At 44.1% G+C, this 16,260-nt stretch overlaps 1 protein-coding gene across 1 annotated transcript in view; it reads right to left on the bottom strand.

Moving 5' to 3' along the window:
• Window positions 1-5,542: 5,542 nt before the first annotated feature.
• Window positions 5,543-16,260, bottom strand: part of HCN1 (hyperpolarization activated cyclic nucleotide gated potassium channel 1) — a 254,087-nt gene continuing 243,369 nt past the window's right edge. Inside the window, exons 7-8 of the mRNA XM_087815043.1 lie at window positions 9,636-9,800; window positions 5,543-6,436 (exon numbers count right to left, since the gene is read on the bottom strand). Of these exons, the coding sequence (XP_087671169.1) occupies window positions 5,697-6,436; window positions 9,636-9,800 (905 nt within the window). The 3' untranslated portion in view covers window positions 5,543-5,696. The remainder of the gene's footprint in view (window positions 6,437-9,635; window positions 9,801-16,260) is intronic.

The raw sequence follows: 16,260 nt of genomic DNA, 5'->3' as shown, positions 1-16,260 counted from the left end.
GGAGGGGAGGCAGGTGTCCCGAGTTGCTCATGTGTCACAGGTGAGACGAGATCATTTAAGGACCGAGGTGTGAAGGACTTTGCTTTGGCTGGTGGGTAAGCCCCCCTAATTTTTCTGGCTCAGACATAAAATAAAGGAATAAGGCCACTCTTCAGAATTTCCAAATCCATGGTTTCTTCATATAACAAAGCCTGTCAAATACGTCATAATTTGGGGGGACATAACACCTTTATTTATTTTTTTATAAGAATTAAAAAAAAATTTTTTTTATATCTTTATTGATTTCAGAGAGAGGAAAGGAGAGGGAGAGAGAGAGATAGAAACATCAATGACGAGAGAGTCATTGATCGAGCCAGCAACCGGGAATGTGCCCTGACCGGGAATCGAACCCTGATCGCCTGGATCCCAGGTAGACGCTCAACCGCTGAGCCACGTCCGGTCGGACGACACAACACCTTTAGAAATGTTGCAACTTTTCTTGCCAGAAACCTTGCTGTTTTTTGCCATCAGAGACACATGCGCTTTGAGAAATATGTTGTCCTGAGATAAGGCCAGGAATTACTTTAGACTGGCTGCCAAGGCCATTCTTCATAGAAATGCAGGACGTTATGTGAACTAAATAACCATCGCTTTGAAAAGAACCATGCAAAAGAAGCCCCACTCAATGGATTTATTATGAGTGTAAAAATCAGGTTAGCTGTAGAGCTGTTCAGTTATTAGATCTTTATAGGTAAGTATCGTGGATCTTTAGAAAGGTAAGAGTTTGAGGTGGGGAGCTGTCCGTGTCCTAAGGCTCCCGGAACTTGTCCTGACCCTCAGAGATAATTATGAGCCAACGTAAAAATCCGAACACTTCGTTTGATTGCAAACAATGAATGAAGCCAAACTAGATTATTTATTGTATTAAGAAAACAGAGCTTCCAGTGAGTTTGGTTAACTCTGTAATGGGATTTACTGTCCTGAAGTAGCGATAAACCACAGCTGAGAATTCCCTTCAACTTGCTCCAGGTCCTATAGGCCCTTCCCAGCTGGGCGGTCAAACAGATTTGATCCCCGCGAGCGTCTCTGGGACGCGCGTTTAGCACGCAGGCAATTGCTGTGACAGTGGCCGTGTGACCCTCCGTGTTTGCTTACGAGCCAGTGTAGTTAATGCGTGTCTGACGCCTGGCATGGGGGTGTGGAGACTATTCCATGTAGCGGACTCACACCTTTACCTATTAAATCGCATTCACTATTTCTCAAGCGAAATACTTCACTATGCCAGACACCACCTTCTTAACAGAACTGAGAGGAGTCAAAGCTGCAAGGCCACCAAGCGTTACGGAATCGCTAATATTCTCTCCTCAACGATTAGGGTAACATTTTCTCCCCCTGGCAACGGGTTTGTGAACATGCCATCGATTCTTTCCTAGCTGGAGACGCTCCTGCTCTTCAGACCTTGAAGCTCCGAAGGAAACGGTGAGGGGCGAAGTGACAAATGCTAATGGAAACGTCACTGGCTCTGGGGGAAGCGAGGGGCGTGGCCTTGGGTCAGGAACTCCACGTGGGGGAGGAGGAACGGGGGTCCGCTGGCGGGTTTGCTCCTAGGATTCAGGCAAGGGGTTTTGGGGTTTATACTTTCTTTAGTTCCCTTTTCAAAGCGGGAGCTCTCTCCCTGGCTGACCTCATGGTTGTCCAGATTATGAAATACAGATGCCAGTTTTTTAAAAGCATCAAAATTGCTTAAGGGCCTGCTTCCGAAGGCACCAGCAGTGCACTTAACCCGCCTAGGGCAGCAAATCGGTCTCATTCCTTCCCGTTTTCCCGGGAGAAGAGCACATGGACTCAAGTTACAGAGCCGAGCATGGTTCAGGGGTACAGCCGGCCCGTCTCACTTGTTCACATTTTTTACCAGTTCTTTCAGGACTCAAAATAGCTATTGATGCTTGGCACCCACATTTTCCAGAAAGGCCACATTTCTTTTGTATTTAAGAGCATTAGGGATTTTTCAAGTAGGCAGAGCATGTATGACACCTTTGCCGGGTGCAGGGCATGGGGACAAAGTCACCCCGCGTGTGTCTCACGGCGCCTACTCTAGAGGACAGAGGCACGAGGGAGAGAAATCGTGTTCAAACCGCTTCACGTTGTAAACGACCAAAGTGAGGTCGCAGGAACAAAGCAGCATCGTAAATTAACAACTCTAAACGCTCAAGCTGAAGAAGAAGACACGGAGGCTGTACCAGCGAGTCCCAAAGATAACAGAGGCCGCTTGTACTCTGAAGCGTAAGGAACTCGGGGTTTGAAATAACACATCGAAATTCAAAACCTGCCGCGTTGTTCAAGTCACCCAAGTCCTTGAGTAATTATTCTAGTAACCTGTGTACTGCGTGGTGTCCTGCAGGTGTTATGCTCAGGTAAGTCTGTCACTGGCAACATACCCACCCTTTTAAAGTGGAGCAGCATCCTCGAGGGAATCACTCTTACAGAGGGGTCGCCAAGGCCCGGGGCAGGCTATCCATCAACGTGGTGCGTGAAGGAGTTTTCAAGGCTCCTTCACTCACCGTAATAAACTCTATCTCAGGCTTTTAGGTCTGATTCAAAATCCACTTGCGTAGGAAGGTTCTATCCCTACATTTTTATAGTAGCCTCGAGCTATTATAAAATAGGTTTGTATGTGTAAATTACAGGCGATTATTTGTCTTCCCCGTTTCCAATATACCACAGAAATGTCTTTGGGGTCTGAAGCTGGACAGCCGTAAGCTAAGGAGTTACAGAGAAAATGATAAAAACACACACAACTCAACCTGTAGTATATAGAAGAGGTAAAACACAGGCCTAGCTAGAAAAACCGTGTTCTGTTTAAATTCCTTTTTTCCCACACATACAGAATATCTGTAATTAATTTTATGATTACCAAGTATAAGCCTCTTGGAAACCTTATGATGTAAAGATAGAAAGACAGAGTCAAATCTGTACTCGTTAATAAAACAGAATGTTTGATTATATCAATAAAATAAAATATTCATGATTTGAGTTTGTTTTTGTTGAATTTATTAATAATCTTTATATATTTATATTTGTATGGCTTTGAGCAAAGACAAAAGAAGTTCTCTACCTCGTCCCTGATCATACAGTTGTTGTAAGAATCAGCTAGTCTACTATTTTCCCAGCAGCAGAGAGACCAGTCTTTTCAATAATACATTTCTTTCTGTACAGGTTAAAACTCCAAACTCATGGGCTTAGCTATGTACAGAGAAAAGAGGTCACTTTTCAACTAGCAATTGGCTTTTATATTACAGGAATGTGAGTCAGTATTTTTCTTAACCTAAGTATATATATTCATACATATATGTATATAATTTACCCTGTACCACTTTGTTAGTTTCACATAGAAACCTTAGCTTTTTGTCCATTCGGTTACAAAGGGAATAAAAATGTTATGGTTGCACTGAAAGACCATGCAATTCAGTCCTGCTCACCTCCCCCAGTAGTCCTCGAAATAAAAAACCAAGAATTTATATATCATATAAAAATATTTCACTACCAAACCCACTCGTCCTGGCAAATGTAAACCTTTAAGAATTTAAAGGATCGATACATGATCTGAATACGTTGAAGTTAAATCTCAATCTTTTAATAAAATAAAGGAGTTTTGTACTGATATGTAAATGGTCTTGCAGCTTTTCCCGCAGGCTCTAGGTAGACTGAACAGTCCCACTCATTCTTTTCACCACCCCGGACGCCATCCTGTGCTACCAGCAGGTTAGCGACACCATTACATTGACTAGCATTGCGGATCCACTGAGGCTGGGATCTGCTAGAAATTAAACATAAGGACTCATTTTGGTATTACAGGTATTTTTTTCCGTAAAAGGCATAATGGGCAGCGTGGATCCATTTCAGAGTTTTTGCTTCTGTTTTGTTTTCTGTCCTTGAGTCTCTCCGGAGGCCCTCCCCATTTAACGTGCGACCTTGCTTAAGTTCTTCTTAAATGTGTCACCAGCGTCAAAGATGCCAAAGACCTCCGCTCCAGGACCTTTCTCTTCACTTGGGTTATTTACAGAAGCCGGTTATCGGGAATCTTCCGACGGTGTTCCAGTCACCCACCATTCGTGGGCTGCGTTAGGCACGAATCGTTATGAAGGGCTCCTCCCAGAGGAGGAAGGTGCTCCCGGATCGTGGAAAGAGTCAAGGAAACAGACAAGAAAACCGACAAACAGCGCTCACATCCACTGCGACCCTGCTTCCCACCACGACTAGGCGTTTCCAGCACATTTCACATAGCAAACCCCCGTCTAAGGGCTGGGTTTTCACCACGTGCCGTAAGATTTCCTGACCACGAGTTACAATCCACACAGAGCAAAGTGCGCGCTCCCAAACGGACATGATGCTGTACGTATTTATTTCTTTAAACCAACACCACGGTAAACTGCCAACCACAGTGAAGACAGAACACACCGGCAACTCCAAACCAAGCTGTGACTTACAGATCATTATTTAAATAATAACAATAATAATAACAATAGTAATAATGTTAACAGAAAGTGAAAACCTCACTTCTAGGCTTAAGTTAGAGATCCAAGTCAGCCTTATAGGAATTTTAAGATAGGCAGTTAATAAAATTGTTAGGCTTTTCTAGAAATGAGAAAAGCTGTAAGTTTCCCTACAATGACTGCGTTCAACCTTTTTTTTTTTTTTCTCCCCCAAAAAGCATGCAGGGACTATTTTCCGATGCTTGATTATGGCAAGAAGGAAGAAAAGCAATGTTTTTTGGTGTAATACAAGCAATCTGTAGACTTGAGCATACAATTTTGCATAAAACATTGCAGGTTAAAATAACATCGTAGGGTTCAAGCCATTGCATTGCAGTTGAAGAGCTGTCACAATCAGGTTTTGCAAAATTTAAAACTCTAAGTTTTGAAGTGAAGCAATAAAACTAAATTCTTAAACGATGACTCTGACCTTCATACAGACAGAAGAGCTATTTTTTTGTTTGGGTTGAGAAAGTTATTTACAACTAACGTTGATCGAGTCTTGGTAAAAGTGCAGCAACGCGTGAGGGGACATCTCCCCTCCTCTCTGAGATAATGACCATGCTCGAGGTTAGGGATCTCCGAACGGTGGCCGCTAGTCTCCTACGGTGGCCAAGCGCATGTAATGATACCGCTCTTTAACCTAAGTCAACATGGAAAGCACCAAAATACAATTTAGATCTACCAGGTGGGATCTGCTATTTAACCCTCCATCAGTAGCGATTAACAACTGAGATGCAGAGGCTCGGCTAACGGAGGTTTTCACTGGTGCCACTCAGGGGCTCGCTGGGCTGCCCTTTTAAAAACCAGAGTTCTGTTTGCATCGAATCCAAGAACTCTTCCTAAAAGAGAGAAATACATGTATCAAAGGAATGAAGTCAAAGCAGGTTAAAAATGAATCCTCTTACACCAACATTTTCAATCGTTTAATGATTTAAAGGAAGGAAGACATAGAACACTGAATGCGCGACACGTCTTTCGGCTCTCTCGGGGCTTTAATGGATATGTTTAATAGTATATGTATATATATACTTATATATATATGTTTTTTTTACATTCTGCATGGAGGCCAGAGCTGTCTAAAATATCTCTTCATAGGCTATAGGGCTGTATCGGGAGAGAGAATAAAATAAGATCTGAGAACGTCCTCGGTCTCTCGGAGTCCGCTTGGCCAATCAGCAGGGATCATAAATTTGAAGAAAACCGTGGCTTCTCGGCCTCTGGGTCTGTGTTTAAGACTGAGGAAGGCTCCCTCTGCAGCGGGGCGGCTGGTGGCGGCGGGCCCGGCGGGGCTCCTCGGTTGGGGGGGATGGCCCCCGACGACATCTGGCGGAACAGGGCGACTCTCTGGGGCACGCTGGCCCTGCCCCCGGGGCCGACGGGCTGCGGGGGCGGCGCCAGGGGCTCGGCGCCCGCGGGGTGAGGTCTGGAGGCCGGGGCGGCCTCGTGGGGCAGCGAGGGCTGCGAGGCCGACAGCGGCCGCGCCTCGCGCGTCAGGCCGGGGTTGTGCAGGGCCTGCGCGCTCTTGTGCACCTCGGCCGCGGGCGCGGGGCCGCCGGGCGCGGCGGGCGGCTGCGGGGACGGCGGGGGCCCGAGCGACAGCTGCGAGGCCGTGGGCGACGCGTAGTGGAAGGTCCGGGCGGCCAGCGGGCTCTGCACGGGCGGGCTGCACACGGCCGCGGGGTAGGCGCAGGGCGGCGCGCAGGCGGGCGGCGCGCCCGGGGACAGGCCGGCGGCGGGCGAGCGCGTGCGCCCCGCGCGCGCGGCGGGCGCGGGGTTGGGCGCGGGCCCCGGCGGGGGCATGGCCTGCACCATCTCGCGGTCGTGCTTCACGATCTGCTTCAGGATCTCGCTGTCCTGGTGGTTGAAGACGCCGGTGTTGAGGTCCTTCTGGAACTTCTGCAGCAGAATGGAGTTCTTCTTGCCTGTCGCGAGAGGAAGGGAAGCGCTCAGAACCCCACGCGTGACCGTGACCTGGCCGTGACCGTGGCTCCTGAAAGCGGGTCTGCCGGGGGGGGGGGTGTCTGTCTGGGTGAAGGCCTGCTGGGACTCGGTCACATCTGTCTCGGGTGAATGCCTATTGGAACTCGGTCACATCTGTCTGGGTGAATGCCTATTGGAACTCGGTCACATCTGTCTGGGTGAATGCCTAGTGGAACTCGGTCACATCTGTCTCGGGTGAATGCCTATTGGAACTCGGTCACATCTGTCTGGGTGAATGCCTATTGGAACTCGGTCACATCTGTCTGGGTGAATGCCTAGTGGAACTCGGTCACATCTGTCTGGGTGAATGCCTAGTGGAACTCGGTCACATCTGTCTCAGGTGAATGCCTATTGGAACTCGGTCACATCTGTCTCAGGTGAATGCCTATTGGAACTCGGTCACATCTGTCTGGGTGAATGCCTAGTGGAACTCGGTCACATCTGTCTGGGTGAATGCCTAGTGGAACTCGGTCACATCTGTCTCGGGTGAATGCCTATTGGAACTCGGTCACATCTGTCTCGGTTGAACGCCTGTTGGAACGTGGCCCCTGGGCCTCGCCCACCTGCTGAACCAGAGCTGCATTTGCTGAGATCCCCGTGGGCTTTCACATGCCAGTCTGAGAAGCGAAGGACTTCGCTCCTGACCAGTGCCCACTCCAGTGGTTCTCTGCCCTACCTGCATATCTTCTCATCTCTGCAGCTGTAAAACGCACTGATTTCCATCTGTATTATACCACTCTAATCAGAACGAGCAGACTCGGGGGCCAGGTGTAGACACCGTGTCAGCAAATTTCCCCAGGGGATTCTCCTGTGCAGCCAGAGTGAGAACCACGCGGTAACCTTCCCTCTTGTGAAAGGCGAGAGGACCTCCGCTCACTCCAGAACCTCGATAGCCACCACCCCTCCTTCCTGCCACTGTCTTCCAAGGGCTTTGCAATTAGCAGACTTTCTCTGGCAGAATAACTACTAGAATCAGTAGTAGCTTGATGAATGAGGGGGAAACCAGTGGCCTTTGATGGCATCATTGGCAAAATAATACCCAGGTGAATATTGTACTAAAATGTTAATCAGTTTGTTAAATCACTAAATAAACTATGATATCTACGTAACAAGAAATATTTTTGAATGAAAATATATGCTAAAATTTACTGGATGCTGAGAAAAACAATAATTTTTGTTTTATTTTAGATCTTTTTTTAAATTGATGTATAACTGACATACAAATCCTACTAGTTTCTGGTTGCAATCATTTTCAATGACTGCCAGAATGGATAGTTACCTATCTCTCCTTCAGAATTGTCCTAATTTCCCAAAGAACAGACACCTCTAGGTTAGTAATAAATACAAATGCTTAGTTAGCATATTCCCTTAATTAACTATAACATACATTTATAAGAAATGGCGACAACTGAGAAGGGTGCTATTTCTTTGCGATCATGTGAACTGTCAACATTTCATAATCTAAGTGTCTGAGACCTTCTGGAAAAATACTGTAACTTTTCAGGCACTGTTAGAATTTTATAAGAATTAAAAATGCAAATGTTTGGTGCTTACTAGCAATCTCATTGCCTTATTACTGATTACAAACCATGTCCTGCAAACTTTCTTATAAAAGTGAACTGCAACAAATTAGGAAGAATGAAGGTGTATCAGATAAAGAGACGCTTTCTGTTGAAACATCCTAATTTTAACGCTTTCCCTAAAGATGTGGAGCTGGTTTAGGAAAACAATTGATATGCTCAGAAATTAGTCTCTAGCTCTACATGAATGTTCACGCACCACAATGAGGGAAGTTATTTTTAAATTGAGTAAAGATGTTTTGAGGAGTACTCACTTCTTTGATGGGCACTGTCTCCCAGGGCACTGTGTCCTGTGAAATCTCTAAGCTGTCAGTGTGAGTATCTGATGGATGTGTTAAGTCTAACGGTAATATCCAAATGCTACTTTTCCCTCCTAAACTAATTTCAGATGCCTATGCCGTCTGTTACCCTACTAGCACAGATGGAAGGAAGGATGTGACGTGCAGCCGAAAAGCTCACATCTCCACACATCAATCACAAGTCCTTACCTCTCGTAAGAATGCAGCACTTGAAATACCTCTTTGTTTACTTTCCAGTGTCCCCCCCCATCTCCTCTGAGTTCATTGATTCCTTCATCCCTCCCTACCTCTCTTCAGGAATAGTCACTGTGTACCAGGTACTGTGAATGTAACGGTGAATTAGAATGATGTCTACAGTTACCAAGCTTAGCATCTCTAGCGCAATTACAATAAAAGCAGCAATGAAGGAACTTCCCAGGGGTAGGGAACAGCATGCCTCATATCTGGGGTACTCAGCCTATCAGGGGTGGGAGGCCTCAACTGTGATAGGAAGGTTTGTAGACTTGAGCAGAGAAAAGGGGCAGAGCAGGGCAGGGTGGGGGGTAGGATCTGGGTGTGGAAGATGAATGCATACTTATGATGTCACAGTGTCCCAGCAGATCCTGGGACGTTAACTGTAAGCCAGTCTGAATTAACTTGACCATGGCAATTATTCAAATCTTTAAACTAGTATAACTAATAAGGTCAACTTATACATTTTTATTTGAGAGCAGAGAGGACTAAAATAAATTGATATTTGCAAAGTAAAGCATCTATGTAGGGCATTTCTAGCAAGGCTTTTTCTGCTTAAGTCTGCATTACAAACATTTCAAGAAGTTTCTACTGAGACAGTTATTTAACACAAGTTTTCAACTCTAAATATAAGGATAAAATGTAAAGTTGGTCCTTAAAAATTAAAATAAAAATCCTTGTGATAAACTTTGGTTTGTAATGTAGACTCAGACATTGGTATTTTTAGTTCTATTTTAATGCTATGTAGAATTTTTATCATTGCTTTTTACCTGAAGATTCAAATTGTATTGGCATCACTGGGGAAATCAGATTGCGTAGCTAGTAAAAATAGAGAGGAATAAATAAACCTAGAACACTGAGAAGAAAAACTTAGGGCCTCAGATCTTTCTAGAAATAGGGCTACAGCTAATTGCTACTTCTATGCTAATTAACGAGCAATCTGTGAACTAGCATCTGGGACTGAGGATTGCAAATATGTATCGGTCCACTAGATTGAAACTGAATCGTGCATGGACAAAACTTAAGAGTACCTATCCGATCTAGTCGGTCAATGGCAACCGTCTCAAAGGCTCTTCTCATCATTGGATATTCCTCCAGGACCTCATTGAAGTTGTCCACAGAGAGTGAGTAAAGACGGCAGTATGTATCAGCTCGAACACTGGCTGTGCGGCGTCCCTTAGTCAGCAGGCAAATCTCTATAAAAACAAGAAAGAAAGATTTGTTTGTTTGGTAATTTTCCTTTAAAGGCCACTAAGGCTTCCCAAAAGTAAAAATAAACTCTCATGGTATGAGAAATCAACGGTTAGCAGCATTATCTGTTTTATTAGCTAATTCCTTCTGACGATTAAAAGTATCCAATTGCCAATGCTCAATCTTAAAATATTCTTCTTCGTGTTGCACAATTGAAGCTTCTGGTTCAAAGAGAAGGCTGAAACATATTTATCTATCTTCAGGTCCCCATTCTACTCCCCCTGAAATAAAATTTTTAAAAAAGGCAGAAAGGGAATAATAAATCCACAACAGAGTTGAAAACAGGAAGAAATGATGCTGGGAGAAAAGTTCTTATGAATTCTGGAAGTGAGGCAGAATAGTAAGAACTAGGAAAATTCCTTGGCCAGTGGAATGGGGAAACAGACAGCTGAGCAAACTGGCTGAGCAATTTACAGCCAGATACAGAAGGTCACCAGGGTGGAAAGCCTTGGGCGCCTAGCAAGGGGCAAAACAGAAAACAAGCACCTTATCCCCAGGGTGATCTTTCCTCCCCTAGCATATCACTGGCCATGGGGTTTGGAACCCCTTTCGTATCGCTGGTCATGTGGTTTGGACCCTCCCCTGACCTTTCCTCCCCCAGCATATCGTGCTGGTCATGTGGTTTTAAACACCCCCTGCCCCCCAGAGGAGAAATAGAGATCCAGAGAATATCCTCACATGACCCCCATTCAAGCCCTTGCAAGGCCACTCCCTTAAGCAGTAAGCCCTAGAGATACCATCTAGGCCTCAGTTGTGTTTCAGCTCCAGGCCCAGAAATGCAGCAAAGCCAGACAAAGTGATGCAGTGGCTGACATCAGGACTAGCTGTGATGACTAATAGCCCCCTACTTTGCAAACATCAATTTATTTTAGTAGAGACCACAACCTTAAAGGACACACCTGGAAAAGCTGATAAATATACTACGAGATCCTCCCTGAGACCTCCAGATAAAAGCCCTCAAGACAAGGACAGTGTCTTCTTCCTTGGAGCAAGCCTGCTCAAATCTGTTTTTCAAGTGTACTTTTACTTCCTTTTCTCCTAAACTCTAAGGGTCCTGGTGAGACTTGCAACCAAGGGAGCAGCAGGCAGTGGCAGCTCATCCTGGGCTAAACCTCTGAACCTGTCTTCAAGGCCCTGTTTTCTCTGACTTTTCAGTGAGCTGACAGCAGCTGGCCTTGGCTCACTTCTTTCACTGTGACTTTCACTGCTCATTGAGTCTCTGCAGCCCAGCATGGCTCACTTCTTTCCTATAACATTTCTAGGGAGCCGAAACACAGCACTGCCTGGGCTGTTTCCTGTTGCTTCTTCTATCCTGGACTTTTCAATTAACTAACAGCAGCCCCACCTTGGCTCATTTCCTTCACTGTTACGTTCACTTCTCACTGAGTCCATGCAGCCCAGCATGGCTCACTTCTTTTCTATAACATTTCTAGAGAGCCAAAGCACAGCACCACCTAGGCTGTCTCCTGTTGCTTCTTCTATCCTAAGCCCTTCCTTCGTTTCACTGTCCCCAGCTTTAATGAACACAGTCTCAAAATCACCTGGACTAGTCTTGTGAAATCTTTCCTGAAAGAAGTCAAGAACCTACCCACTACCTGCCAGCCTGAGGAAGATCTGCTCAGGGCGTGGTCCCTTTCCAGTGACAGAAGGCAGAAAGCAAATGGTATCGTACAGTCAGACACTAGAGTGAGCCCAAACTCTGGCTTAGAAAGTCCTATGATGAAGCAAAACTGGATCAGATGAATGCACTGCAGGCATGCCTTATGTAGTTCATATATTACCAGTAAGATCAGTATAAAATTTGTATTCCATGTGCACAAAGGGGCTTTCTATTTAAATAACTTCTAAGGAGAATCCTTCATTGAAATTTAGATTCCCAATATATGGTAAGTAAACATTTGCAAATTTGGATTTCCTTATTTGCTAGCTAAATAAATGATAAAAACAATAATTTTATTTTCCAAAATTTATTCATTCAATTCCTGTAGACTTTGATTTTTTAAAAATAGGAATGATTTAAAATTTTAGTTTCAAAATAACCAATTTGAACCAAATCATTGAACCAAAGAGCAAAACATTCTACATATCGAGTTTCAATCACGTATCAGAAAACTAAGGACTATATATAGGCTTACACTAACCAAGTCCTCCCAGAAGTTAGAAAGGGATGTGTTCAGAGGAAGTTATTTTAAAATGTTTATGAGTCCATCCATAATAGCGGACAAACCCAAGGCCAACACTAGGTTCTAATCTCAAGTTTTGGATGATATAATATTGGCTCCCCTGCTAAGTATCTCTTTGTAATAAAACTGCCAATGTCTATGATGAAGAAAGTATCTAGAAGGTCAGGTACTTAATGTAGACATGTCCTTACTCACCTGGTAGACAATTAACTCTCCTTTGGGTGCTCAGATTACTTCACAAGAAAAGCAAAATAAAACACAAAATAAAATAAAATTGAACTCCTAAAGAATAAGCTAAGAGCAGCCTACAGATTTAAACTTTTTAAAGTCTTCTGGCATCCTTTCTAGATTCTGTTGGTTGATTCAACATTTATGCTTTTTTCTTGTTTGTTTACTCTCTGAGAACTCAAGCAGGAATTTCCCTGGTGATCACTACTTTAAGATTCTTTGTGCAAATTTACTTGGAAATAGGACCCATCATCTGGATACAAATTTGTAAAATAATCACATGCAAAAGTAATGATGACTTGGCATGTTAATTCCAATTCTGTAGGATTCTCCTGTTTTTCTTTGCAAGGTAAGTTATTTTCTTTACAGAGTAAGTTAATTCCACTAACCCAAGAGGAAATTGACAGTAAGGTGCCTCATCGCAGGCACATTAGAAATCTGTCTCCAATTTCAACATCATCAGACATGTGTCCGGGAGATTAAATTTGGCCTAACACACTGTATATATTATTTTACTAATCCTTAGGGTAACAGATATGTCAGCTACTCAGTGCTATTTTTGTTGACATTAGTTAACCCTGATGATAAACATTTCATTCCTCCTGAGACTACTGCCTCCTACAGGAGCAGTCATTTAATAAGGTAGGGCAAATAGCCTGAAGAATTTTGCAATGACATTTCCTAGACCTCTCAAACAGAGCATTGCATTATAGTAACACACAGCGAATCATGAGCTTATAGCAGAAATCTTTAAGGTAATGTGTTTAGCCTGAGTTTCTAGAATTTATGGGAAAATCTGTACTTGACTGCTCATAGTGACCTAGGCAAAAAGCTGCTTGTTTTCTGTAACTGAGGTCACAAAATAAAAGTATTTTTCTCTTGTACATCGACATGCTAACTTCCTATAAATTACTTAGGTTTCTAATCCACTGTCTCACAACAATGGGCAAGAAGAAATATCACTTTTTGGTTTTTTAAAAATATTTGTATATTAAAAGAAATCTTTTAATATCTTTCCATATTTATACTAGTGGACTAGTAAGATAGTATCTCTCACGGCACAGGAGAGGGTAACGTGAGGCTTCGATCGATTTGCGTATCAAGCTTGGCTGGTAGGAGCATTTTAAGTGTCAAATGGATTTGAATAAAGATATAAAGGAGGAAGTCAAAGTAGGATAAAATATCAAATAGTTGTAAGTTTTACAGTATTTGATGTATTTTAAAATATTTCATATTTTTTGTAATTTTTGAAATAGATTGGTTATAACATTTCCCAACATAGATATAAAAGAATAATTATGTATACATAGATGATATATCACGGTACATATTCTAGTACATGATGCCAATTTTGCTTTTTCTCTAAAGATATAACTGATCAGTTCAGTTTCTATAGACACAGTTGCATTTGCACAGTTATTAGTGTCCTCTACTATTGCCATCCCGTTATTTAAGATTCCTAAGATCCTCTAAAGCTACTGCCTTGTCCAATGCGCCTTAACTCTCCACCTAGGTGTGGTCAATTCATCTGTCTTAAAGGTGAGGATTAGGGTGGTGGGCTGGGGCTCCCTAGAGGATTAGGGTGGTGGGCTGGGGCTCCCTAGAGGATTAGGGTGGTGGGCTGGGGCTCCCTAGAGGATTAGGGTGGTGGGCTGGGGCTCCCTAGAGGATTAGGGTGGTGGGCTGGGGCTCCTTAGAGGATTAGGGTGGTGGGCTGGGGCTCCCTAGAGGATTAGGGTGGTGGGCTGGGGCTCCCTAGAGGATTAGGGTGGTAGGGTGGTGGGCTGGGGCTCCCTAGAGGATTAGGGTGGTGGGCTGGGGCTCCTTAGAGGATTAGGGTGGTGGGCTGGGGCTCCCTAGAGGATTAGGGTGGTCGGCTGGGGCTCCTTAGAGGATTAGGGTGATGGGCTGGGGCTCCCTAGAGGATTAGGGTGGTCGGCTGGGGCTCCCTAGAGGATCAGGGTGGTCGGCTGGGGCTCCTTAGAGGATTAGGGTGATGGGCTGGGGCTCCCTAGAGGATTAGGGTGGTCGGCTGGGGCTCCCTAGAGGATCAGGGTGGTCGGCTGGGGCTCCTTAGAGGATTAGGGTGGTGGGCTGGGGTCTGAGCATTGACCTGGTCGTGGCCCGTCAGGCGGTTATGCACTGGCGAAGTCGTAAAGAGGGTGAACTAAGATAGGGCCTGCAATGTGCCCAGGACAAGCCCAGCGCAGTGTGGGTACTTCTAAAACATGAGTCCCTGTCCTTTATTCCTTATGTCCCTTCTCTCTGTGTTCTTGTGATTTGGGCTCTAATTGCTAGAATCAAGGAAAAAGTAATGCTTCATCTATCAACTCACTCTCCAAATTTGTGAAATGCATATCATCTCCCACACCCTCCGCCCTCTCGTAAACAATTTGTTCATATAGTAACGATACCAACTCCTTAGACTAGTCTCAAAAGGTGGGTCACGCCCATGGACACCCTTTCGTAGGTGCCCCGGGGAGACTTCATCTTTGTGCCTCTTCCTACTCGATCCTCTTGCCTCTCAGCCCTTCCAGCACATCTCTGAGGTCACTTGTTTATACAATATTCCTCTGCACTCAGCCAGAAGGTCTTTAAGGAGAAGCACAACAACCACATTTGCAATGTCTAGCACTTGCCATAGATCTGACCACATAATCCCACTTGGATCAAGAAAAAAAGAACGACTGAATCAGTCAACAAATGAGAGGCGGAATGACTTACACCGGGATGGAAACGTTCTTTGAAAACGAGGTGCTCACATCTGAACACAACCTTCCAAATAGCCGTATCTTTTTGAGGAGCTTTATCCCCACTCACGAGAAGTTACATTGCCCTTACCTTTTGCCTACTATAGATTATAAACATGTCTGCGACATAACTGTTTTATATTGTTGGATATGCAGATGTTTCCATTAAGGTTCAGACTTTCCCCTTGCTTAGGATGCCTGTGTCTTAAAACCCATTGTGACTTCTTCAGTTGCCTGATGTCTGCATAAAATCAACTTTACACAATACTATTCATAAAGCCATATCCACTATATATTTATCCTGCTTGTCCTTGGCAAGTTAAAATACTTGATGGACTATCCCGGTAATTCTCAGCATGTCTGTTGAGTCGGTAGGAAACAATCATCGATAACCCCATGTGGGCCATGTGATAAAAAGAAAACGAAAGGGGGCCTGTTATGTGACTGGAACAGAAATCACACAAAATATCAAAGCCAAGAAGGGTAAGAGCACGAGAGTTCCCTGCTTCCATCCACCTCTGAAAATCCACCGACCACAACAAGCCTTTCCTGGAGATGTTAAATCTACCAACACTCAACTCTTTGAAAGTTAATCAAACACTTTGAATTATAAATGCCTTTAAAAAGCAGCCAGCCTTTAAAAAATTCATCAGATGATTTCAGCTCTTAGGTACCTCGTGTGTGTGTGTGTGTGCGCGTGTGCATGTATATATTTTGAAGTAATATCTTGACAGCTTTGTTTTCCTGTGTGGTTTAACATGCTTATCCAAAATGAAAAAAAAGTGCTGCAGAAATAGTAGTCTAAATAGAAAATATACTCACTAGATATTTCTGAGGCGAGTCTCCTAAATTTTCCTCTGGCTTTCTCTTTTTCTTTATCACACACATACACACATACATGCACGAATAATAGAACAGAGATTTAAGTAGACAATTCTTTGGTTACTTTAATGTAAAAGTTACTGGTAAACTGATTCAGACTGGGTTCTTTAGTGCAGTGTCTCCCACACTTTAATATGTGTGACAATCACCTGGGCATCCAGCTGAAAACACGGAGTAGGACGGAGCTGGCCTGGAACGGGGCCCGAGGCTGTGTTTCTGGCTGGTGGGTGATGCCAAGGACAGGCTGCTTGGTAAATGAAGACGTGCAGCTGCCAGCCCTACATCTAAACCGGGGTTCCTTGTTTAAGAGAAATTAGAAAAATGGTGGCAAAAAGAAATGGAAATTGACAGTATGAATTTAA

Source organism: Miniopterus natalensis, chromosome 3 (genome assembly GCF_054644295.1).
Source record: "Miniopterus natalensis isolate mMinNat1 chromosome 3, mMinNat1.hap1, whole genome shotgun sequence".
NCBI classification, from domain to species: Eukaryota; Metazoa; Chordata; class Mammalia; order Chiroptera; family Miniopteridae; genus Miniopterus; species Miniopterus natalensis.
This window is presented reverse-complemented; position numbering and strand designations above follow the sequence as displayed.